The 26003-nt window shown below is 39.2% G+C and overlaps 1 protein-coding gene across 1 annotated transcript in view; it reads right to left on the minus strand.

Moving 5' to 3' along the window:
• Positions 1 to 10326: 10326 nt before the first annotated feature.
• The window catches only part of LOC122794327 (adhesion G-protein coupled receptor F3-like), a 112051-nt gene continuing 96374 nt past the window's right edge, over positions 10327 to 26003 (minus strand). Inside the window, exons 4-5 of the mRNA XM_044062630.1 lie at positions 16785 to 16820; positions 10327 to 10409 (exon numbers count right to left, since the gene is read on the minus strand). Coding sequence (XP_043918565.1) covers positions 10347 to 10409; positions 16785 to 16820 — 99 coding nt within the window. The 3' untranslated portion in view covers positions 10327 to 10346. The remainder of the gene's footprint in view (positions 10410 to 16784; positions 16821 to 26003) is intronic.

A 26003-nucleotide genomic window follows, 5' to 3' on the forward strand; every position in this document is an offset into this window, starting at 1 on the left:
TAGTGAATTTTTTAGGTGGTGTTCCAAAGACCAAATTACCACAGTAACACCTATAAATAAATGCAATCTGAGGGTCATGCTGCTCAAAGCTAAAATTCTAAATCTCAAGATGCACTCACTCAAAGCACTCCTCAAAATTGAGAACATCGACGTTTGTGCTGTAACGGAGACCTGATTTAATGCGGCAGAAATTATCCCTGCGCTACCAGGCTATAACTCATTCTACAACTTTCGGCCCCAAAACATAGACCGAAGCTCCAAAGGTGTTGGTGTCTCCAATAAAAGGATATGCACACCTCCAGACAAGTAGCCCAGCATAACACATCTGAGATACTTCAGGTACAAATTACATTGGGTAAGATGGTGATCCAGGTCATAGCCTGCTATAGATCCCAACCATGTCCCTTGACTCTCACTCCACATTCTGAAGCACCCTGGAATCTATCAAGGTCCAATCCAGCACTCTCTTACTAGGAGACTTCAACTACCCCTCCATCAACTGGGAAAACTATGCAATCACCAATACACTGGCCCAACACTTCCTGGAATTAATCAGTTCCAATGCTCTGGACCAGCTCATTCTGACCCCCACTAGAGGAAGCAACATCCTTGACCTGGTTATTACTAATATGGATGACCATTGCTCTACACCAATAGTCAATCGCTCCCTGGTCAGATCCGACCATAAACTAATCACCATGGAAATCCACATCTCACCCCCCCACAAAGGTAACTACCTTGAAAAACTTCTCCAAAGCTGACTTTGGACTCCTAAAAATAGAGGTGGCTAACTTCCCAGCTCCCATGCCAATGGAAAATAGCTGCATTCCTGCCAAATCATATACCGATGCACTGTACAAACATGTACACAAATGTAAAACAAAACAAAGATGCTCTCCTCCAAAACAAGAAATCCAGTCTGTTGGTCCCCTGCCATTAATAAACTCTACAACAGAAGGAAGAAACATATGCAGAAAAATGTGAAGTCCCAAGACTGGAAAAGCTCCCTTATTAAAATCCTCTAAATCCAGCTATGAAGGCAGAATTGCAGCAGACAGTAAAACAATCACAAAGCCTTCTATAGCTATATCAAGAACTTCCACAGCAATACCCAGATTTGCTCTGAGATACTGCACAATGGTACCTCTTATTCCCAGGCAATAGATATTGCCAACATACTGGCCGGCAGATTCAGTGCCAACTTTACTCCTCTCTATCCCCCCTAAAGGACCAATCACAATACTGGAATAATGCCAGGCACTCAGCATTACTGCAGCACAGGTTAAATCTGTATTGTCCAAGGCCAAGAATACAACTTCCATGGACCCCAGTAATATCCCTGGCTGTGTTCTACATGAACTACAAAGTGAACTGGCACCACATCTGTGTGCCCTGTTCAGTCACAGCCTCATCTCAGGCTTTGCCCCTACTGAATGGCACACTGCTACAGCCATCCCCTCTCCATAAAGGGGGAGCGACTATAGACTCTGGTAATTATCACCCCATTAGCCTGACAAGTCTGATATGTAAAGCTATGGAGCGCATCATCATGGACCTGATTAACAAAGATATAGGAAATCACCAAACTCTAGAACCTCCACAATTTGGCTTTGTGAAAGGGAGAGCATGCCTGCTCAACCTGGTTGACTTCGTTGAGTCAGTCACCAGGGCTGTGGATGAAAGTAAGACAGTCCATATAGCCTACCTCAATTTGGCCAAGGCCTTTTATACCATTCCTCACTCGGGAATTATTGATAAACTCATCAAACTAGACATCAACAACTTATATCACTAGGTGGATTGCAAACTCTCTCACGGATCGAACACAGTGTGAAAGTAGCAGGCACCAAGTCAGACTACTGACCAGTCACAAGTGGAGTCTCACAGGAATTGGTCCTGAGTCCTCTCCTGTTTGGCCTCCACTTCTCATAAGTCCAGGCCAATACGAAGGGAATCTGGCTGACCAAGTTCACAGACAACTGCAAGTTAGGAACCATTATTAACTCCCCAAGTGATGCAGACATCCTAGAAAAAGGCCTCACTGAGACTAGTGACTGGTGTCGAAGCCATGGCCTTAAGCTTAATGCCAAAAAATGTGTTATCATCCCCTTTGGTAAAAACTCAGTTCCCACTAATTACCACGTTAAAGGGAGCTCACTGAGCACTGAAGGTGTTATAAGAGATCTGGGGACGCAGGTTGATAGCAACCTCTCCTTCGACCACCACATTGCCACTGTGGTCAGAAAGTCCTTCTATGTAGTACATCTCATTACCAAGGGTTTTGCATGCAGGAAGAAAGAGGTCATCATTTCTCTCTCTCTCTCTCTACTCTTCCCTCATTAGACCAATCATCGAGTATAATGCCCCATTTGGCATGTAACTCACTAGACACCTGCAACAGTTGGAGAGGCCACAGAAGTACCTCACGAAGAGGATCATAGGCATTATATACATGTCCTACACAGACAGACTCAAAAGACTCCAGCTATTCTCCGTCTCATATTGCCTACTTAGAGGTGATCTCTGCTTGATTTACAAAGCCATGTCTGACCCAGCGCTGTTAGAAATACTATATCTAAAGAAATCCCAATCCCTCCACGCCACACGCTCCAGAAACCTCAACCTCATTACCACAATAAAGAGAACATGCTTGAGGGTCAGGTTCATAGGTTCATAGGTTCATAGGTTCATAGGTTTATACTAGGCTATCTGCCCTAAGGCATTTATAAGCCTAGCCCAAATTATTGTGGCTTACGCCACCCCTTATATGAAAAAATACTGTGCCCATTAGTTTGTTGTGCCTCTGTCCAGCAGTGACACAGAGATGATTCCTGGGGTAAACCTATGATCTCCCATCCACAGGTCTAGATTTCTCTTGAACAGAGTCAGCGAGGTGCTCTGCCTCACATGGACCGGGATTTTATTCCACAGCATAGGAGTCTCTGAGTGATAAATCTATCCCTCCAGCACGTCCTATTTATATCCGTGCTAAGGTTTAAGTCGCTTGCTCTAGTGGTTTTGGTGGATTTGGATTTTTTGAGGTGGAGCATGTCCATTAATTCCGGGTTGGACATGGCCTTGTATGTCAGGCACATGTCACCTCTGAGCAGACGGTATGCGACTGAATAGAGCTGGAGTTTCTTCAATCTGGCAGCATATGACAGATTTTGGAGTCCCTTTATCCTTTTGGTGAGGAACTTTTGGGGTCTCTCCAATTGCTGCAGATGTCGGGTGAGATACATCCCGAATGGGGCATTGTACTCGATCATTGGTCTGATAAGTGAAGAGTACAGGGGAACAATGACCTCACTAGATCTGGATGTGAATCCCTTCATCATAACCCAGAGACTGCCCATGCTATGGAATAGACTTCCCATACATGTCAAGTAGAGCACCTTGCTGTCCCTTTTCAAGAGGAATCTTGATGAGTGGATGGGTAATAGAAAGTTCACCCCAGGGATCACTCCAGTGGCACTACTTGATAGAGGCACTGGGAACTAACGTCGGGCAGCACGATGCCAGGGCACTTCTATGGGCTATGCTTGTAAAGGCTCCAGAGCCATTAGCCTAGTACACACCTATGAACCTATGTGTTAAGTAAAAGTAATGCATAGAAATGTCAGTAAAAAGTATGAAAATAATAATCTGTATAGGTAAATGTGTAAATCTTTTAGAAATGTTCAAACATCAGTAAACATCTCAGGGAAAAGTTGAACAGATATCTCATGAAGAAAGATACCTAATTATAAATCAACTGCTTAACTTAATTGTTTGTAACTATTTCTAGCTCACCACATCTTAGAATGCATATTGGGGGATGAGAGTGGGGCTTACTTTGCTGAAAGAATGAGCAGCACTGAAGTTTTCAGAGAAAATACTGTTTTACTGCATTATTTACTATACATCAGAAATAGCTCTTCAGAAAAGGAATTCACAGTCTGAATGATACATTGTAGCCTTTGCAGTTCACCTGTTCCACAGACTGATACATGCATTTTTTTAAAACAAAAAATATTTATTTCACACTTCTGTACTATCCCACACAATTCAATAGAATATTTAAGTACTGTATTTTAATAATACCCATATGTATGCATATAACAGTTAAAATGGTAATGAATAAGAGAAAGAAGAAATGCTTACAGAAAATGTAAGACATACATATGTTTATACATGGAATAAACTGAAACAGAGATAAACAAGCTGAGGAACAGATAAGTAATAGCCTAAATCAGATGAGATGAGATGAGATGAGCACAATGTCTAGCTGAGTCTTTTGGTAAGAATAACAGGTGCCCACAAGGTATGTGTTCCTTAAATGTGCAGAGTACAACTTATTATACAGAATTCAGAGTAGCAGGAATAGTAATAAAGCAATGCTTTAAAAATTGATTTCAGTAGTACTCGTGTTGTTATACCTTCATAGCTGAATGAAATGCAACTACAAACACAGCCGAGAAATGTTAAATGCTAATTTGTTACCATGATTAACGGCAATAATTAATGATTTCTTCTTTTTGTTTTCTTATCTGAGTACTATAAACTCTCTGTGTAAAGTACTTAATTTAAACGCACAGCCCTTCATAAAGACAAATGTCCATGCCATTTCAATTCATCAAAAGCATGCATAAGCACTCCTCATACATTTTTCCCCAAGTACATAAGCACGTCCTCAATCACTACTCCCAATTGTAAGCATACACACTTTCCATACACAAGTATACTTCAATAAAGATATTTTTCTCCAATGTTTTATGTGTTGATACCTTGCATTAAAACAGTACTGTGTGGATTTATTGTACTTTTTATCTTTTGTCTCTCCCTACCTTTTTTTCTAATTTTGCTTATGTTTGTTTCTCCTTTGCTGTTTTGCTTCTCTCCCATTTTTTTTCTTTTATCCAGGTTCAAATCCCTCAGGACTAGAGCAGGTACGTAACCCCCCCCCCCACGCTAGGGACAGATCACTCTCTGCTCATCTGGGGATGGTCTTTGCGTGGTCAGAGTGAAGGCAGCAGTGCTGCAGGCACTCCGGCAAGTGGCAGCCTGGCAAGCCTCAGAAAAAGGACACTTTTGGAGTTTGGTTGAGGACGTATTGGTAGAGGTGGTGGGCAAGAAAATTCTGCCAGTCAAAGGCTCTCTTCAGTGTTTGAAAGACATGCTCATCCAGTTGGTCCTTTACTCTCTTCCCTATTTCCCACCCATACTACCATCTCATAAAAAATAGGGGGTCTATAACCCAACAAAAACATGCTGCCCATCCTCTCCCACCTCCGCCATCTCAAACCCTCTTGATGTTTACTTTATGTGTTCATCTCTTTGTTTTGTCTCCCCCTTATTTCAATCTGTCATATCAACCCCTTTATATTCTTTAATGAAAACATCAGGGTATTCATAAAATGATACCCCATATGAAAAAGTTATAATCCCTTTCCTTTTTTTCAAAAGAAAACCTTCTTAGCTGCTGCTCCATCCACAGCTTTTCTAGAATACGTTGAGCATGACTGCACTCAGCCCCTCTTGCCATGATAGGTTCATACATTCATAGGAAGTTACTAGGCTAATGGCCCTAGGGCCTTTACAAACCTAGCCATGTTATACCTATGTTCCCTAATTGATTTTGTTTAGATGGTCATTATTTGCCGAACAAGTCTATGATCAGCACCAACTGCCCCTGACATAGGTGCCAACCCCTGGGTGAATTTATGGTCTCTAATCCAATTGTCTATGTTGGACTTGAATAGGGTCATTGAGGAGCTCTGCTTCATGTGAATTGGGAGTTTATTCCAGAAGAGTGTTGATCTCTAGGAGATATATCTGTCTTTCCAGCATGTTCTCTTAATGTCACAGTCTAGGATGAGATCCATGGAGTGATTGACTCTTATTCTACTTGATTTGTGGAGATGCAACATGTTCATTAGGGCAGGGTCAGAGACTAATCTGTAGGCCAGGCACAAGTTACTTCTCAGCAGCCTGTAGACAGAGCTTTCAGTCTCTCCATGTAGGTCATGTGTTGGAGGCCCTGAATTTTCTTGGTGAGAAACCTCTGTGGTCCTTCCAGCTGCAGCAGGTATCTGGTGAAGTAAATGCAAAAGGGAGCATTGTACTTTTACTGTTCTGATGAGGGTCGAATACAGAGAAGTTATAACATCCTTACCCTTGGATGTGATGCCCTTGCCTATGAGATGCACAATGTAGAAGGTTTTTCTTACCACTGTAGATACATGATAATCGAAGTTAAGATTGCTATCAACCTGTGTTCCCAAATCTTGCACAACTGGGTTTGAGCTTAGAGGGGTGCTGTCAGTATTGTAATTTGCAGGGAATTCCTCTTTGCAAAGGAGATAATAATGCACTATTTTTGCATTTAGTTTTAGTTCTTGGCTTTGGCGCCAATCATTTGTATGTGTTATACCCATTTGTAATACGTTAACATCATTTGGAGACTCAATGATTGCACATAGTTTAGAATCATCAGCAAAACTGATAAGCCACAGGCCATCTACTTTCACCTAGACTTCTGAGAAAAACATTCCAAAGAGTAGAATGCCAGCACAGATCCTTATGGTATGCCACTGTTAACTGGTCTACTGGTAGAGGTGGAATCCTCAGCTTTGACGTATGCATTCAGTCCATGAGCCAATTGGCTACCCTTGTAGTGATGTAAGGGTTAATTCCAGCTGAGAGAGTTTTTGAATGATACCTGAGCAGGGGATTGTTTTAAAAGCCTTGGCTAAGTCAAGATAGGCAGTATATAGTGTTTGGCCTTCATCCAGGGCTTTGCTAATATTCTTGAAGAAGTTCACCAGGTTCAATAAGCATGATCTACCGTTAATGAAGCCAAACTGGGTCGGATCAAAAGTTTCAAGGTTGCCTATGTCCTTATTGATAAGGTCCATGATGATTCTTTTCATGGCCTTACAGATAAGGCCAGTTAGGCTTATGGGACTATAGTTCCAGTTCCCAGGGTTAGTTAATGGACCCCCTTTCTGGAAAGGAATTACTGTTACTGTTGTCCACTCTGTTGGAACAAAACCAATGCACAGGCTGAGGTTAAAGAGAGCGTCAAGTAGTCTATGTTTTGTTTTAGATTGTTTAGTAAGCAAACCTGGGATATTATCTGGTCCCCTAGAGTCCAAGTTTTTGGCCTTGGAGAGTGCAGATATGAACGACTGTTTGAAGATACTAGGTAGAGGACTGTGTCTCGTATGCTTTGGGGTATGGATGCTGTAGACATGGAGGTGAAGCTTGTACCAACTCTGTCAGCTAGCAGGTTGGTAATTTCCTCAGGTTCAGTATGAGAGGTACTGTCCACCATAAGTTCAGCACATAGCTGGGCATTCCCTTTAAAATTTTGGATGTAGCTAAAGATTAGCCTTGGCTGGATATATTAGTTTAGCTTTGTAACTAGCTTTAGAGGGCTTTACAAGATATCAGATTTGTTTGCTCAAATTGTGGAAGGTATTTTTTTGCTGAGTCAGTTCCTTCTTGTTCTTAGACATCAGTTTCTTCCTTTTGTTATATAACCTATTTATACTTGAAGTCTACCAGGGTGACCTGTTTTTTCAGGAGGACCTGGTTTTGATCCAGTCAAGACCAGCTGAGTCTATACAGTTGCTTAGGTGGTTATGCAGGGCATTTGTATACTCCTCTGCATAGGAGTCATTGCTGGGTGTGTTAGCAGGGGGTTGAAACTTTTTAGGAGGTCTGTCTGTAGATGGCATATAGTTAGTTTGATTCATGTTTTCAAGCATGATATCCATAACACATGCAAAGCACTGTGTACAAAAAACATTTATGTGGCTGCTGACAATGATGGTGAATTATCCCAGATGTATCCTCATAGTAATACAGCTAAGCATCATCTATATCAAGGTAACTGGTCAAGGCACATTATCCTGTTATTCTGGATGCAATCACTGTTGCACCCAGTAGCAATTCAGAATTGTTATACATGTGCCAAATGCATTGAAACATATTAAATAGTTATAGTCTATAGTTGTAAGATGTCAACTATGTATGCTGCAGAAATATAACAAAAAATATTAACATGAATACAGAACAAGCTAGGCATGTACAGGCCCTAGGGCCGATAGCCTAGTACCAACCTATGAACCTATGAACAAGGAGCATGCTGATTATTCCAAAATGAAGACAAACTCTTCCAGTTACAGTGAAGTTCACACAGAAGCACCTTGTCACAATAATGTTATCATACTATTGTGACTATATACACATCTTTTTATTCAAAATCTTTGTGCTCCATATTGACTACAGCTACCATAGAAGTGAATCGGAAATATGAAGGTTTTGAAACATGTTAACACACTTCACACTGCCAAACAACTACAAAAAGGGGAAAAAGTGTTTTAGAGCAACGTGTCTAACACCTTAAAAAACTGATGGTTGATTAGAGATGTATTTACCTTCTAACAGCCTTTTGTGTGGCAGCATAAAGTGTGTCACAGCTTTTAAATCTGTTACACACTGTGATCCTTTAATTTATTTTTAAAATGGTAATACAATGGGGTAAGCTAAAATGTCCTATGTATTGTTATTTGTTCTCAAAACGAATTCAAGGAAATTCACTTTAAAAGCTTTGCTTATAAGGAGAACCTACAGGAATCAGTTTCTTAAACACATAAACTAGTTCTGATCAGTATCCATGTAATAACCCTCTTTGTAATATGGGACAGTTCTAAGCGCATTTAGAAATAGCAGTGCTTAGATATTGTAGCCATATAAATGACAGACAAATCTTTATTAATGTTTAATATAATTTCCTGTTGTAGTTTTGATACTAGGCTTCATTACCAATGTTGTATGTGCCAACAGTACACTATTAAACAACATGTCCTTGACAATCAAGTTTAATGAAACACTTATTGCCTGTTATTTATTTTTTCCATTATGATATTATGACACCATCCCTAGGATTTAGAAAGATTCTCATCACTCTCATAAATTGCCTACCACAGGTAGGTCAACTTACTTGACAGTGAAACAATGCAATTTAACAACAGCTATGGCCACAATGAGAAAGACATCATTATCAGCGTGCTGGCATGTATCTAAAATGCCTTTGTTTAACACTACTGTTGTCAGAACTGTGACAACACTTGTGTTTACACTGGTTGTCCCTGCATTCTGCTGGCCATGATACCCATATATGCACACATACACACACAAACATTCAGACACCCAGGATTTCTCATACCCACTCATACATTCAACAATAAGAAAGCCTATACCCACCATTGATAACACTCATGAAAATACTCACCCATTCAACCACACATACTGTACAATGCAAATACACACACACACACACACACACACACACACACACACACACACACACACACACACACACACACACACACACATACACACACACACACACACACACACACACACACACACACACACACACACACAAACACACACACACACAAACTCATCCAGACCATTGATTCTTGACCTTACACTCTTAGTGTAACAACATGACCAGATATACAAATACAGGTACACTGAATTAATTCCCCTAGTGTGACCACCCACGCAGACACACACATGAATATGTGACTGCAAGCACACACACATGCACATATGCACAAACGTGCACATGTGCACACATGCACATGCAGGCACACACGTGCGCGTGCGCACACACACACACACACACACACACACACACACACACATGCACACACACACACACACACACACACACACACACACACACACACACACACACACACACACACACACACACACACATTCACATATTCATTTTGCTTCATTCATTTCTTTCATCTTTCATGCCTCTACAGGCATGAACACATAATTCCACACACATGCACACAGTAACCCACCTCCCACCTCAATATCTTTGCTGAACTTACCTGCACAAGTATTGCCACAGGAGTGGAGGTTTGACCAGAGTGTTACCTTTTTCTTCCAATAGAGCAAATTTATGCAGCCGAGTGATTCTTGGAACTGCTGCCATTTTTGAGGGAGGGCACATGGCTAATTAGCATAATATGCTCTGTTGGGTTGCTTTATTATTGTGTGGCTTGGCCTGGCTTGGCCAGTAGGCTTGCCCTCTGTGCTGAGTCTCCCATTAGGAAACCTTATCTGCAGGGCATTCTGTGTATCAGAAAGAGTTATTCCAAGGGGAAAAAACACTCATGTTAAGGATTTCCAGTCACAGTAAGCCTTTCTGAAACTAAGCCTGTATATTGATGTGATATGATTATGAATGCAATTACAGTGATACAGATGAAAAAGGTACCATAAAAATATACACTGTTATACTTACCAGAGAAAAATGTATCCAACTTCTCCATCTATGAAGGTGCTGCCTTTGAAGTAAACTCAGACTTGGTAGACGTAGAAGAAGATTTAGGCTCCTGTAAAATGTAAAAATAAAAGTTAATGTTGACCTAGTACATAGTAAAGTACATTATAGATTGTAATATCTCATTCAGATATTTTTACCTAGCCAGTATTTAATAATCGGACCTCTGTTAGGGCATTTTACAAGGACTGTCAAAATGTCCTTGAAATGCTCTATTCTGTATTCCTCCCTGAATCACTCATTGCAGTTTTACAGTAAGTCAGTAACTCAAAGGCATGTTCTGACTATCATTTTGATGTGTTAGAGCGCAATCAGGTGTGGTAAACCAAACAGCTATATGCACGCTCTATACTTGAGCTTTATTGCCAATCATCGAGAATATATAGCCAGAACTAAATAGAATCTATGACTATGCTGATATAACATTTGAGTTTTTTTTTTTTTGTTTTAAGGCTCATTAAGACTCATTTCATGAACGTCTGTGCCTTAAATATACCACAACTCTGCTTTTACTCTCTTTTACTCTTCTACCGATATATTTCTCCATTTACTATTTTCCAATTTCTATCATCCTCATCACTTATTCCAAAATCTTTATTCTTTGCCCAATTCTTTCTTTTTTTTCTACTTTTTCTAATTGATTTTTACCTTCAGCTTCTACTCCCACTACTCCATAAGCACCTGCTATCATAGAATTTTGTAATGTTAGCCACTTCTTTACATATTTTACTTAAATGTCTTACCAAAGTCTCTTTTTCTACTTCAGTTTGAAGTTGCACATGTATTTACTTTTTCGTTTCTCTGCTAAATGTCTTAATCACATACGAGTTTCAAGGATTATAGTTCTTTCCTTTTCATATTCTCTCAAAAAAGTTTCCATAGCATACCCAGTCTCAAATATAATGTCATAACATCTCTTTATTAATAAGAATAAAAGCTCTTACATTTTGAGCTTTTACACCCAAAGGAATTATTATTGTTGTCCCAAACAACATACCTGTCCAGTTCTTTCCCTTCTTTATTTTGAATTCAAACCACATACTTCTGCCTTGTGTTTACTTCAACTTTCTTCTGCTCTTCTCTCTCTCCTCATCGACCTTCCTTCACTGTTTCCGCATACAATATCTATCCCTTGCTATCTCCCTTCACAATAGAATAACTTCTTCCTTCTGTATCCTAGCCATGATTTTGCCCCATGAAACCTCATTTACATTTTGAGGCTCACATTGCAGCATCATTTCACTTAGTAAATTATCCCGCAACCCTCCCGACTGGAAGGCTGTAACTATACATTCTTCATTTATCACTTATCTTCTCTTAGATTCAGCAAACAGATTTTGCTGAAATAGTCTCCTGAATCTTGTACAAACTCTCTAACATCATAAATAGCACTAGTGTTTGCCTCTGTTCCTTCAATCATCTTCTGCACCTCACACACCATCCTCCCAGCCACCACTGCACTAGGAGTGGGACAGACATGCTTGTAAACAAGTAGGAGAACTTTCCTGATACCCTGGCCAAATTTCCCCTAGTAGTAGAAATAACACCCTGTGTATCTCTTGAAAAAAGGCCACTCTCCAAGTGGGACTAACCTGGTCAACAAAAGAAAAATAAAATAAATAAATTATATACACTTATTTATGTATTTATTTATATGACTGCATATAGGAAGAAATATAGAATTTATAATGTATAAATTGCTTAGAAATATTTTTAATTTCTATTATGGAGCATCTGAGTACAACAAACCTATTTTCCTCTCTTAATATAGATTGTGATGTCATACCAAATGCTTTCAAAAGTATTTAAAACTGGCAAACCATCACCACTCCTTTGACCCCAATGACGCCATAAATATACTACTAAACAATGAAACCAAATAAACATGTCCCCTTGCAATGAACAGTGTTGAAACCAGTAAAAAATAATAAAAATATGTCCACAAAAAGAATTCAGCACTGAAACATGGCAAAGAGACACTGAAAAATATGAACACAGGTGAGCAACATATATATTTATTACAGTGAGCACTTTTGTGAATACAATCACTTCATCAGACAACCAACAACAAAATGCAGAATATATAAATGTTAAAATCTCTTAAATAAAAACTTTACTACAACCAGTGAGAATTTTGGAACATATCAATCAATTACCAAGTAACTCCCTTTTCTTTGACCATCATGCTACAACAGTGATCAGTAAATCTTTCTGTCTGACACAGCTAAACATGAAGGTCATTTCCTCTAGATCCAAACAAGTCTTGATGCCTCTGTATTCTGCACTGAACAAGCCCACCATAGAATACAATGTTCCCCCATAGGACATATCTTATTAAACATATCAAGCTATTAGAGATACCCCAATGGTTAATGCCAAAAAAAAAATCATGAGACTAAAGGACATGATCTATCAAGGGAGGCTGGAGGCCTTTTCCCTTTATTAAGTATCCTAGAAACTTCTTACAGGTGATTTGTGCTTTTTTTTCCAGGCCATACAGGATCCAGCAGTCCAAGACCTCTTATTTCTCCACAGATCAAACAGTTCTGTGAACACTAGAACCAAAGATATGAATCTGCTTCAGTAGATAAATCACAGAAGAGAGACAGATTTGTGGCACAGTTCCTACACCTTCATTGGAAGAAACTTCCTCTCAGGACCAAGCAATGTGACGCACTATCTTGAGTATTGATAAATTTACCCACTGGTATGACTGTCTTGTCACTCCTTAAAAAAGGAGGTAAGGTCAAAGGGTAGATATTGGCAAGTTATAAATGGTATTTTCCAGCAGCCTTCTACTTTGTATGATTCTATGATTTATCAGGCTTGCTTACACTGTTTATATTACAGTAAACAAAATTACTGTCAACCTTATTTGCATTGCTATGCATAGGGTCTTCTTCTAGAAAGCTGTTTTCTATGAATTTTTCTTTTCATAGGATCATAGGACCATTGGAGGTTACTAGGCTAATCGCCCTGGGGCCTTACAAGCCTAGCCAAGAGTTTATCCCTAAAAGGAAACCTCAGTCAGCACCTGTTGCCCCTGTCAATGAGGGACAAAGGTGGAATCCTCTGGGACAAATTTGTGGTTTCCCATCCACTCATAAAGTTTGTGCTTGAAGAGGGTCAACAAGGTGCTCTGTTTGACATGTATGAGAAGTCTATTCCAGAGATGGGGCAGCCTCTGGGAGACAAACCTGTCTCTCCAGCAGGTTTTGTAGATGTTGCATATTAGATTCAGGCATTTTGAGTGTGCAGTGCATGAGAAGTTAGACTTACGGATATGGAGCATCTCTAGTATGACAAGGTGTGATATTGCTTTGTAGGTGAGACACAGATCACCTCTGAGCAATATGTACAATACCAAGTACAGTGATAATGATTTGAGCCTCTCTGCATAGGACAGGTGTTGGATCATGGATCATCTTTGTAAGGTTTTTCAGTGGCCTTTCCAGTTGGTGCAGATGTTTGGAGAGGTACACCCCAAACGGGGCGTTACACTCAATTATTGATCTAATGAGGGAGGAGTATAGAAAGGTAATAACCTCATTTTTTCTAGATGCAATCCCGTTACTTATGAGATGAACCAAGTAAAAGGATTTTCTGACCACTGCCACTACATCATGGTCGAATGTGAGGTTTTTATCAACCTGAGTGCCTGGGTACCTCAACACAGGTTGTGTGCTTATGGGGTTGCCATTGGTGTGGTAATCAGTAGGGGTCATGTTTTTGCCGAATGATATGATGATATTTTTTTTTGCATTTAGCTTGAGGCCATGACTTTGACACCAGTCATTAGTTGCTGTGAGACCCTCTTGCAGTATGTTAACATCATTTGGGGAGTCAATGACAGCACCCAACTTACAGTCATTTGCAAACTTTGTCAGCCACAGGCATTTTGTCTTTACCTGGACCTCTGAGAAATAGATGCCAAACAGTAGGGGTCCCTGGACAAATCCCTGGGGAACCCCACTAGTGACAGATCTGCTATCAGAGGTGGAGGTGCCTATTTTGACTTTGAGGGTCCTGTCTGTGAGCCAGTTGGCCACCCACCTGATGAGATAGGGATTTACACCAAGTTGTGTTAGATATTTGATGATGTCTGAGTGGGGCATTGTGTCCAAGCATCAATATTACCTGATCAAATGTTTAGGTTAGCGAATACCTAAATGTCAATCTGGTAATATCGAAAAATTAAAACAGCAAATGTCTGATTTAATGTAGGGAATGAATTCCCTTGTCCAAAAAAAAAATTTAAACCAAAATTAAGTGGGGTCTTTGCCCCCCACACCCCCTGTGCCCCCACACCCCCCTAACTAAATATACCAACTCTGAGATCGCTCTACAGTGGGGAAAGGGGCAAAATCCACATAATGACCAAGGGAATTCTTTCCATGCATTAAATTGGCTGTTCGCATGATTTTACTTTCACCATTACCAGATCGACGTTTAGGTATTCTTAACCTAACCATTCAATCAAGTAATAGGAACCCATGTCAAAGGCCTCAGCCAAGTCAAGGTAAGCTGTACCCACTGACTTTCACTCATCCAGGGTCTTGTTGACAGTCTCAAAGAAGTCAACCAGGTTCATCAGGTAAGATCTGCCCTTGATGAACCCGAACTGGGTGGGGTCAAGTGCTTGGAGATTGCCTATGTCCTTGTTTATGAGATATATAATATGGTCCATGGCTTTACAGATCAGACTTATTAAGCTAATGGGGCAATAGTTTCCAGGATTAGTAGTGGCACCACATTTGTGCAAGGGTATGACAATGGCAGTTCTCCACTCTGCTGGAATGAAGCCTGTAGGTTGGCTGTGGTTGAATAGGGTGCTCAATGGCAAAGCCAGTTCTTGCTGGAGATGGTGCAGAATACATCCTTGGATTCTATCGGGTCCCATGGAAGCTGTGTTCTCTGCCTAGGACAGGGCCTGTAACATCTGATCTATGGAAATGTGAGGTGCACGACAAGTATCAGGGTTGTTAAAAGGGCCTTTGGGGGGATAGGATGTGAAGTTTGCACTAAACCTATCTGCTAGCAGGTTGGCTAAGTCAACAGGATCAGTGTAAGTGATACTATTATGTACTAATTCAGAACAAACCTGGGCTTTGCCATGGAGGTTCCTGATGTCCCTTTGTTTTGGAGGCTAGTTTCTTTTCATAATTGGCCTTGGAGGTTTTCACTAGTGATCTAATTTGCTTGTTGAGGCTAAGGAAGGAGTTTTTTCCAATTTGGAATTTGTTCCTTTTTATACGTGGACAGCAGTTTCTTCCTTTTGTTGTAAAGCCTGTTGACAGAGGATGTCCACCAAACAGGTTTGTGTTTCCTTGAGGAGCAGGTTTTAGTTTTTTTGGGTATGGCTGAGTCCATGCAGTTGTACAGCTGTTTGTATACTGCACTGGCATACTGTTCAGCATAGTTGTCTGCATCCTCTGAGGTGGGTGGTGGTGTGAAGCTACAGATTCCCTCCCTTAGGAGATTGTTGTTAGGTTTTGAGAATTTTTTTAGCTTGATTACAGCTGGGGGTGGGGGGGGGATAGAAACATCGAATGAGACAGTCCAATTATCTGATCTCACCAGGGAAGAAAATACTATGGGAGTGGTGCAGTGATCGCCTATGTTGGTGAGAACCAAGTCCAGAATCTTATCTCCCCTTGTAGGGGATGAGATGAGTTGGTCTAGTGCATTTATAACAACCAAAAAGTAGGGAGCTTAATTCCATTCAATCAACTCACACAAGTAAATTTTGTTTTAGTACAAGGCTATCATCTTCTAATTCAGTCAAATTCAGTTTTATTTTTATTACTTATTTATTTCCTTGGTTTGCCTGTTTGATTGTTGAAGCTATTTCCACTGAAAATAATCTTATCATTTATGAAGCCAGAGATTTTAGAGTAACTGTTTCATACAGGACCAACTACTCTAGGACAAACTACCTTTCTACAGGACTCACCATATCTTGTACAGTTGTGTCAGTTGTTTGACTTACCCAGCTACACACAATACCAGATAGTGTCTGTAGAAATGTTTACATTTACATTCCAAGTATCTCTACAAGAAATATGATTTAGCCTCATACTGCAACAACTTCTGTGTCTCGGCAAAATGTTATGCTTTTGAGATCTCACTGCTTTCCTTCTTGAAGAAGTCCAAGAGTGAAAGCATTGAATAATAATTTTAGTATTTATTCACAACAAAGCAATCATTTCTGTATTTAGGGATATACAGTCAAAAGTGAAGTCAAGTTAGAGGTTTAGATCTGCATTATGAAGTTCTAAAGTGATGAATGGAGCAACCTGTCTAATATACTCAGTCAAGTACATTTCATTAAAATATTAAATGTATGTATTACATCTTATATGTTTGGAACATCTCTACCTATATAATTAAAATAGTCTTTTTTGACAAACCAATAAAAGCTACTTACAATATTGAAGATCTTTTTAAGGAATGTTTCTCTAACCTGAAAAATAAAATGGCAAGTATTAGTCATGAATGATCCTACATGTTTGACCAAACAATGGAATTTTCCTGTCATCTAAAAAAATTATCCTGTTTTTTTGATGCAGTGTTATTAGGCTAGGTATACCTGTAAATTATGTACTCTTTGCTGCGCACTTGTTATTTTTAACTTGAAAAAAATGAGATTACCCCAGTACCCTGAAACTAAAGTCTTCTTTGTTAAAGCATTCAGCAGCACATTTGCTGAAAGATATATGATATTTACATTGAAATGTCCTACTTCAACTTTAATGCCTACATATATACAAAATGTGCCAGTTTCTTTGCTAGTAACACATATCCCTCCTTCACCAGAGAATGCTTATAGATGCTGCCATAGCCAGACTCTTTACTTTTGTCAATAAATGTACTGTACTGTGTTGTTCAGGAAGACCAAAGATCACTTATGAAGTTATTGTTTCTTGCCTATTATAACTAGATTGTATTATACTCACTCTCATATCACATTGGATTTTATTTTTACACAGTTTAAATCATGTTTCTTCCTGCATACCAACATGTTTAGCTTTGATATAAACATTGTAATATGTAACTTTGGCACCTTCTTCTTTAACCCCATAGATACAGCCTCTCACCTCAAATACAGTCACAGTCTCTAACATTGCTATACCTTCATGTAAGTCTGTTTTTTATAAGACAAATTTTATTAATTTAACATATTTACAATATGTCCAGAGAGAGGAAGAAATTCTTCATTACATACTATTAAAGAATGATAGAAATACATTGGATCATCAAGGTAATCTTATACAATTAACACATTAAGAGTCTTGGTATTTCAAGGTTATCCCAACAACTAAACATCTTACTATGATTTATAGATCTTATTCTGATAATTTCTTTTTCAGTTTCACATAGTATTGCTGTTAAATTTAAAAATTCCTTGAATGGAGGAAATGAGTTCTAATTCCAATTTTTTTGTAATAACTTTTCTAGCAACTGACAAGAGAGCAGGAAATATTTTTGCTGTTTGACTTTTACACATACAGGAAGTGGGGCATTCATAAGTATTACTGATCTAGGTAAAGAAAATTTATCGGACCATAACCCCTTAAAAACATATTTATCTCTTCCCAAATGTTCATTTAATGTTTCAAAATCCATAAACTTGTGTGTCCAATCAGCTTTCACGCCTTTACTACATCTCCAGTGATGGCAGCAATAGGAGTATTTTGAGGACTTTGGCATTAACAAATTGTTGAAAAATACTCACTTTCTCCACCAATGTGGAAGATGTAAGCAGATGGGGCTGTCAGGCTTTATGAAAACAATACAGATTCTTATATTCAAAAAGAGGATAAGGCAGGTTCTTTAAAGCAAAACAAAATCTTTTGATTTAACTAAATGCACAGCAAGAACCCTTAACTCTTGCTTGCCCTTCTGGGAAACAAGGTATATTGACAGCTCTGTCAGGTACAATCTCCAGATTCTTTTTCAAGGTCTTCCTTAACTGTGTTTGATTCCTTCTCCTGGTGACACTGCTTTAGACACCCGCTTCATTTCAACAAGCAGCAAATACTTTTTGACTGGACTTCACTCAGCTTTCTAATTAGATTACATTCAAAAGATCATTAAATGATCCTGTTCTTACTAATAAAGACAGGTACAATTTAACAGAAACATTTACTTCGCCACCAGTACTGTTAGCCAACAGGGTGCTGGCAGAAATTGGGCTACTGTTGGCCGAAGGAGGAGAAGAGGCAGAAGGCATGGCCGAAGGCAAGAAGAGAGGAGAAAGACTAGGACTGAGGTAGTGAGGGTCAGAACTTTGAATGTTGGCAGTATGACTGGTATAGGGAGAGAGTTAGCTGATATGATGGACAGAAGGAAGGTTGGTATATTGTGTGTGTATGAGACCAGATGGAAGGGGAGTAGGTGTATCGGAGGTGTGTTCAAATTGTTATATAATTGTTTTATCATGGTGTGGATGGGAAAAGAAATGGCGTAGGCATTATCCTGAAGGAACAGTATGCTAAGAGTATTTTGGAGGTTAAAAGAGTGTTGGATAGAGTGATGTTTATGAAGCTGGAAATTGATGGTGTAATGATGAATGTTGTTAGTGCATATGCTCCACAAGTTGGGTGTGTGATGGATGAGAAAGAAAAATTTTGGAGTGAATTGGATGAAGTGGTGATGACTGTACCCAAGTGTGAGAGAGTGGTGATTGGAGCAGATTTCAATGGGCATGTTGGTGAAGGGAACAGAGGGGATGAGGAAGTGATGGGTAGGTATGGCATTAAACAAAGGAATGCAGAAGGTAAGATGACATGGCTATGGTGAATACGTATTTTAACAAGAGGGAGGAGCATAGGGTGACATACTAGAGTGGAGGAAGATGCACACATGTGGATTATATCTTATGTAGGAGGGCCAGTTTGAAGGAGATTGAAGACTGTAAAGTGGTGACCGGGGAAATTGTAGTTAGGCAGCATAGGATGGTGGTTTGTAGGATGACGTTGGTGATCAAGAAGAGGAGGAGGAGTGTGAGGGCAGCACCAAGGATCAAATGGTGGAAATTGAAAAAGGGTAATTGTGAGGTGGAGTTCAGGGATAAGTTAAGACAGGCAATGGGTGGCAGTGAAGAGTTACCAAATAGCTGGGTAACTACAGCAGAGCTAGTAAGGGAGATGGCTAGAAAGGTGCTTGGTATGACATCTGGACAGAGGAAGGACGACAAGGAGACATGGTGGTGGAATGAAGAAGTACAGGAGAGTGTACAGAGAAAGAGATTGGCAAAGAAGAAGTGGGATTGTCAGAGAGATGAAGAAAGTAGACAGGAGTATAAGGAGATGAAGTGCATGGCAAAGAGAGAGGTGGTGAAGTCTAAGGATAAGGCATATGAAGAGTTGTATGAAAGGTTGGACACTAAGGAGGGAGAAAAGGACCTGTACCAATTGGCTAGACAGAGGGACCGAGCTAGTAAAGATGTGCAGCAGGTAAAGGTGACAAAGGATAATGAGGGAAACATGCAAGCGAGGAGGGTGTGTTGAGGAGATGGAAAGAGTACTTTGAGGGGTTGACGAATGAAGAGAATGAGAGGGAGAGAAGGTTGGATGATGTGGGGATAGTGAATCATGAAGTACAATGGATTAGCAAGGAAGAAGTAAGGATAGCTATGAAGAGGATGAAGAACGGAAAGGCTGTTGGTCCAGATGACATACCTGTGGAAGCAAGGAGGTGTTTAGGTGAAATGGCAGTGGAGTTTTTAACCAGATTGTTTAATGAAATCTTGGAAAGTGAAAGGATGCCTGAGGAATGGAGAAAAAGTGTTTTGGTACCGATTTTTTAAGAATAAGGATGATGTGCAGAGCTGTAGTAACTACAGAGGGATTAAATTGATCAGTCACAGCATGAAGTTATAGGAAAGAGTAGTGTAAGCTAGGTTAAGAAGGGAAGTGATGATTAATGATCAGCAGTATGGTTTCATGCCAGGAAAGATCACTACAGATGTGATGTTTGCTCCGAGAGTGTTGATGGAGAAGTACAGAGAAGGACAGAAGGAGTTGCATTGTGTTTAGACTTAGAGAAAACATATGACAGGGTACCTATAGAGGAGTTGTGGTATTGTATGAGGAAGTCAGGAGTGTCAGAGAAGTATGTAAGAGTAGTACAGGATATGTATGAGGGTAGTGTGATAGTGGTGAGGTCTGTGGTGGGAGTGATGGATGCGTTTAAGGCGTAGGTAGGCTTACATCAAAGATCAGCTCTGAGCTCTTTTTTATTTGCAATGGTGATGGACAGGTTGACAGACGAGATCAGACAGGAGTCCCTGTGGACTATGATGTTTGCAGATGACATTGTGATCTGTAGTGAGAGTAGGAAACAAGTGGAGGAGACCCTGGAGAGATGGAGATATGCTCTAGAGAGAAGAGGAATGAAGGTCAGCAGGACTAAGACAGAATATATGTGTGTGAATGAGAGGGAGGATAGAGGAATGGTGAGGATGCAAGGAGTAGAGGTGGTGAAGGTGGATGAGTTTAAATACTTGGGATCAATAGTTCAGAGTAATGGTGAGTATGGAAGAGAGGTGAAGAAGAGAGTACAGGCAGGATGGAGTGGGTGGAGAAGAGTGTTCGGAGTGATTTGTGACAGACGAGTACCTGTAAGAGTGAAAGTGAAGGTCTACATGAGGGTAGTGAGACCAGCTATGTTATATGGGTTGGAGACAGTGGCACTGACAAAAAGGCAGGAGTTTGAGCTGGATGTGGCAGAGTTAAAGATGTTAAGATTTGCACCACTGGGTGTGACGAGGGAGGACAGGCTTGGGAATAAGTAAATTAGAGGGTCAGCCCAGGTTGGAAGGTTTACAGACAAAGCCAGAGAGGCAAGATTACATTGGTTTCGACATGTGCTGAGAAGGGATGCTGAGAACATTGGGAAAAGATGCTAAGGATGAAGCTACCAGGTAACAGGAAAAGAGGAAGGCCTAAGATAAGGTTTATGGATGTAGTGAAACAGGACATACAGGTGGTTGGTGTGACAGAGTAAGATGCAGAGGACAGGAAGAAATGGAAACAGATGATCGGCTGTGGCGACCCCTAATGGGAACAGCCGAAAGAAGATGATGATGATGATGATTTACTTTAGCATTACTTACAGATTTCTAGTCACCTGCACTCTTACAAATAGTGAGAACCACCATGTTATAGTACTATAGTACAATATATACTGAGCAAAGTTATTTATATATATATATATATATATATATATAGAGAGAGAGAGAGAGAGAGAGGTGTGTGTGTGTGTGTGTGTGTGTGTGTGTGCGTGTGTGTGTGTGTGTGAGCAAATTAATAAATATTGATGTTCACAACACTGATCACAGAAGGTCGACTTTGGTAATGTCAACATTCTACTATCCAGGTGCCTAGCAAAAATCTTACTGCTTGTAAAACAAAACTTTTAAAAAGTACCATAAAACATATTTTTTTTCAAGGGGCAACCCTCCCCTACCCCCTGCTTCTCACACTCCCTGCACATTCTATATACCAACTTTGAGATTGCACAGTGGTGTGAAAAGGGAATATTTCCCAATCCAGAGAATTGTGTGATCTTGCCCATCTGATCCTAGCTAAAAATAAATAAGGTGAGCATAAACTTAAGCCATGTACTCCTCTGCTGACCAAATACCATCTGAATACCTGCAAAAAGCAGCTAAAGCAGTTGCTTATCCTGTATTCATCCTTATAAACAGAACCATAAATGAAGGAGCAATCCCTGATATCTGGAAAATCTCCCACATTATCCCTTTACATAAAGGCGGAAACTCCAATGAGCATTCCAACTACAGGCCTATAACTCTCTTATCACCCTTAGCAAAAGTTATGGAAATATGCATTCACCACCAACTAATTAACCACTTAACACAACATAATATACTAGCTAACTGTCAGCATGGGCCATTTCATAGTACCACCATAGCCCTCTTATCTTTCACCGACTCTATCAATAAAAACCGTAATAAGAACATCCTCTCATCAGCACTCTTTATTGATCTGTCAAAAGCCTTTGAAATGGTCAACCACCACCTACTCCTAAACACTCTTGAATCCCTTGCTCTTGACAACAGAGCTGTTCTCTGGTTTAAGTCCTACCTTAACAATAGGCAACAAGCAGTCCTTTGGGAGAATAAACTATCTTCCCACCTGCCAGTCTCCCTCGGAGTCCCTCAGGGCTTCATTATCGGTCCACTTCTATTCTCAGTATTCATCAACGACCTTCACTTAGCAATGCTTCAAGCTACCTGCATACAATATGCAGATGATTCCATGCTCATATGTTCTGCCAACTCCACATCTGAACTACAATCCCTAACCCAGACAGTATTTAACTCAGTCGAGGCATGGTTCTTAAAACGTTGCCTCCTTTTGAATGCCAAAAAAAAACAAGCTCTTACTCTTTACACCTAACAGTAAGCCCCCCCGATCAATTTCTCTATCAAATCAAATAATGGCACCATTATAACCACCGACTCTACCACCAAACTATTAGGAATCTTAATTGACAATAACCTTACATTTGATAATCATATAAATAACACAATACAAACCGTAAATAGAAAATTGGGCTCCCTATATAGAATAAAACCCTTCTTAACACCAACAGCCAGAACTACAATTGCCCACTCCCATCTAATCTCCACTCTTGTTTATGCTTCCTCCATATATAATAACCTAAAGAAAAATAATCTCAGTAAACTAGCCAACTCCTATAACAATATTGCCAGATTTGCCACTGGGAACCCATTTAGAACTCACCACTGTCTGAACCTTCAGCAGCTAGACTGGCTTGAACTAAAAAACATTTTGATACTTTCCCAACTTACCATTGCCATAGGATAATCTACCAACCTAACAACACACCAATACTTTCTAACCGTATTACCACCTATGCAAACCTCAATTTTACGCTCTTCCACTAAACTACTAGCTAGCTTTAGCAAGTCTAATAAGTTGGCAGGTGACTCCTTGTTTTCTAATTCTGCTGGAAAATATTGGAACCTGTTGCCATCAGATCTAACTGTACTTCCTTCCTTCCCGCTCTTTAAGCAAAGGTGAAGCAACATCTTAAAACACACTGGTTATGCGCATGCTGTTACCCTGACTAATTGTCTGCTTTCTCTTTTGCCATTTTCTTTATACTGCCTCCCCTCACCTTTTAACATTACTTACCCCTGGGTAGTAGTAACTGTCTTAAATGATTGTTGCAAATAGGAGATGAATTAAACTGTAAACAACCTCACATATCTTAATGTAAGAGTGTCTTATTCCTTTCAGGTTTTGTGTTTCATAATTAGCATACTTCTCTTTAGCTAAGGCTCTCTAATTATTTTTAACTAAATTTTTCTTTATATTTGTGTAAATAATTCTTTTTGAATATTGTGTTTGCTTAAACAGTATGACTTTGTAACTACTGTTCTCTCATTTATTTTTATCATAATTTTTTTTCTCTTATATTTGTACATTATAAACTTTTGAATGCTACTGTGGTGCATTTCTCGCCGGGCCTCTGCTGAAAATGGAAATATATCCAGTTGGACCAGCCTGGTTAACAAATGTAAAATAAATAAATAAAATAAATAAATAATCTGTTTAACTGATGAACTTTTGTCAAACAAACAGAGGTCAACCAAAGATATCAGTGATAATTAGTACCCCCATATATATATATATATATATATATATATATATATATATATATATATATATATATATATATATATATATATATATATATATATATATATATATACACATATATAGATATATAGTAAAGTCCTTTTTAACCAAAATAACATGTGTGTGTGTGTGTGTGTGTGTGTGTGTGTGTGTGTGTGTGTGTGTGTGTGTGTGTGTAAAAGGTGGAGTGCTATGACTGATTAATTAGTTAACTGCAGATGACGTGTCCCAGTTTATATGTTTCTATCTGGAGTACATTACAGGAGACTGGCTACAGACTTTAATAATGAAAGTCAGTAAAAAGCTCTCCACAGACTCTCCCATAATTTTCTTCATTTTTAATATATTATTTTTTAACTATGCAAGTTGTTTTACTTCCCTTTTTTAGCTAGGATCTATGTCCCCATAAATTGCCTTTCTTATTGCATGCACTGAGAACAACATTTTGTACTGTGTGCGACCATCACACAGTTCAAGTGGTAAAGCTTTGATAGCATTCTGAACTTCAGATTACTATGAGATGGTTATGCAAGGGGATTACTTCAGTTTATTTTGATAATTCTTGAAAGATTCCACTAGTAATGAAAAACCGAATGAGTGTTGAGGTGGTATTGATACAAATGTGTTTCAGGTCTTTATAACACATGGAAGTAGTCTATTTGCTCTAGAAAACAATGGAATGATTTTTTTTCTAAGAATGGACTTGATAGACTTGTGTGGAATTATATTTATGCTAATGAAGAGGATTAGCTGGACTAGAAGGATGCTGGGCAGGTGGCTGCATAGTAACACATGTGCAAAAAGTCAGGACAAATGCTACATACGAAGAAAGGGAACATTCAGGATATAATAACAGCTCTTTTTTTTCAATGAAAGGAAATTGGTTTCAGCCACAAATATTTCAGGGTTAGAGAATTGCATGTTTTAGCTATGTTTGAAAAAATGCTTTGGTAGCTTTGCTCATTTTGTTATACTGATTACAAGAACTAGTAGTGGCACCTCATTCTTTGGGTCATTAGAAGCCTTGCATTTAGGAAATACTACTTTCTCCACAACATGACTTTCTTTGATCAGAATTCAATGGCAGTGGGCTAAGCAAGGTTACAGTTTGGATGAGAATTATATAGAAGCCCTTTAAAACCACAATGAAGGTCAGTTTGTATCAGGATTATGGACTTTGGTGTTGGGATCTAGCCCCTTAAGAAGTAGATTTTTTATGGTTCTTAATGGTATATAATATTGTAGTAGCTTTGGTTGTTTTTAAATAGCATAGTTTTGAGTCAGTCAGGAAGTACCACAGTCACAGAGATCTTGGCATGGTTTCTTTGTAACTGCTTATTCTAAATAAGAGTCCTTGCCTAGTCCCGTGACAGGTCTTGTTATATATTTTAACAAAAGTGACAGACTGAATAGCGCATTGAGCTCTGCCTTGGATAGACTGTAAGAAAGCACAGCAGATAATCTTGAAGCTACCACTATAATGGTATTGCACTTGAGGAGGTTGCTTAAATTGGAGGAGTGACTGTGGGATTATACACCACTGTGCACATCATACAAGTGATGTCAATCATGAAATACAACTTATTGGACATCCCTTCACTTTCAGAGAACGATGTATTAGCATTCAACAATTATGGTAAAGCGTCCTGCATAAAACAGATGATGTGATAATCATATTATAAAATTTGAACATGAACCATTAGTCTGAAGTATTAATAATGCTTGAAACGAGAATCATTTTAACAAAATGGTTACCAGTGTAATAATGTAAAATACAGAAACATTAATAACAAAATGTAGCAGCAGTAATAATTGTTCAATGGCAAAATTGATCATTTTCCCAAGGACATTCGGAGCTCATATTATTTCTTAATGTCCTGAATTAAAGCTTCCCTAATTACATTTTTTGAGAATAAATCATTGTAAGTTCTCCCACTACATACTTAAGG

This window comes from Protopterus annectens, chromosome 2.part1, assembly GCF_019279795.1.
Source record: "Protopterus annectens isolate FY-2018-M chromosome 2.part1, PAN1.0, whole genome shotgun sequence".
In the NCBI taxonomy this organism is placed as follows: Eukaryota; Metazoa; Chordata; order Ceratodontiformes; family Protopteridae; genus Protopterus; species Protopterus annectens.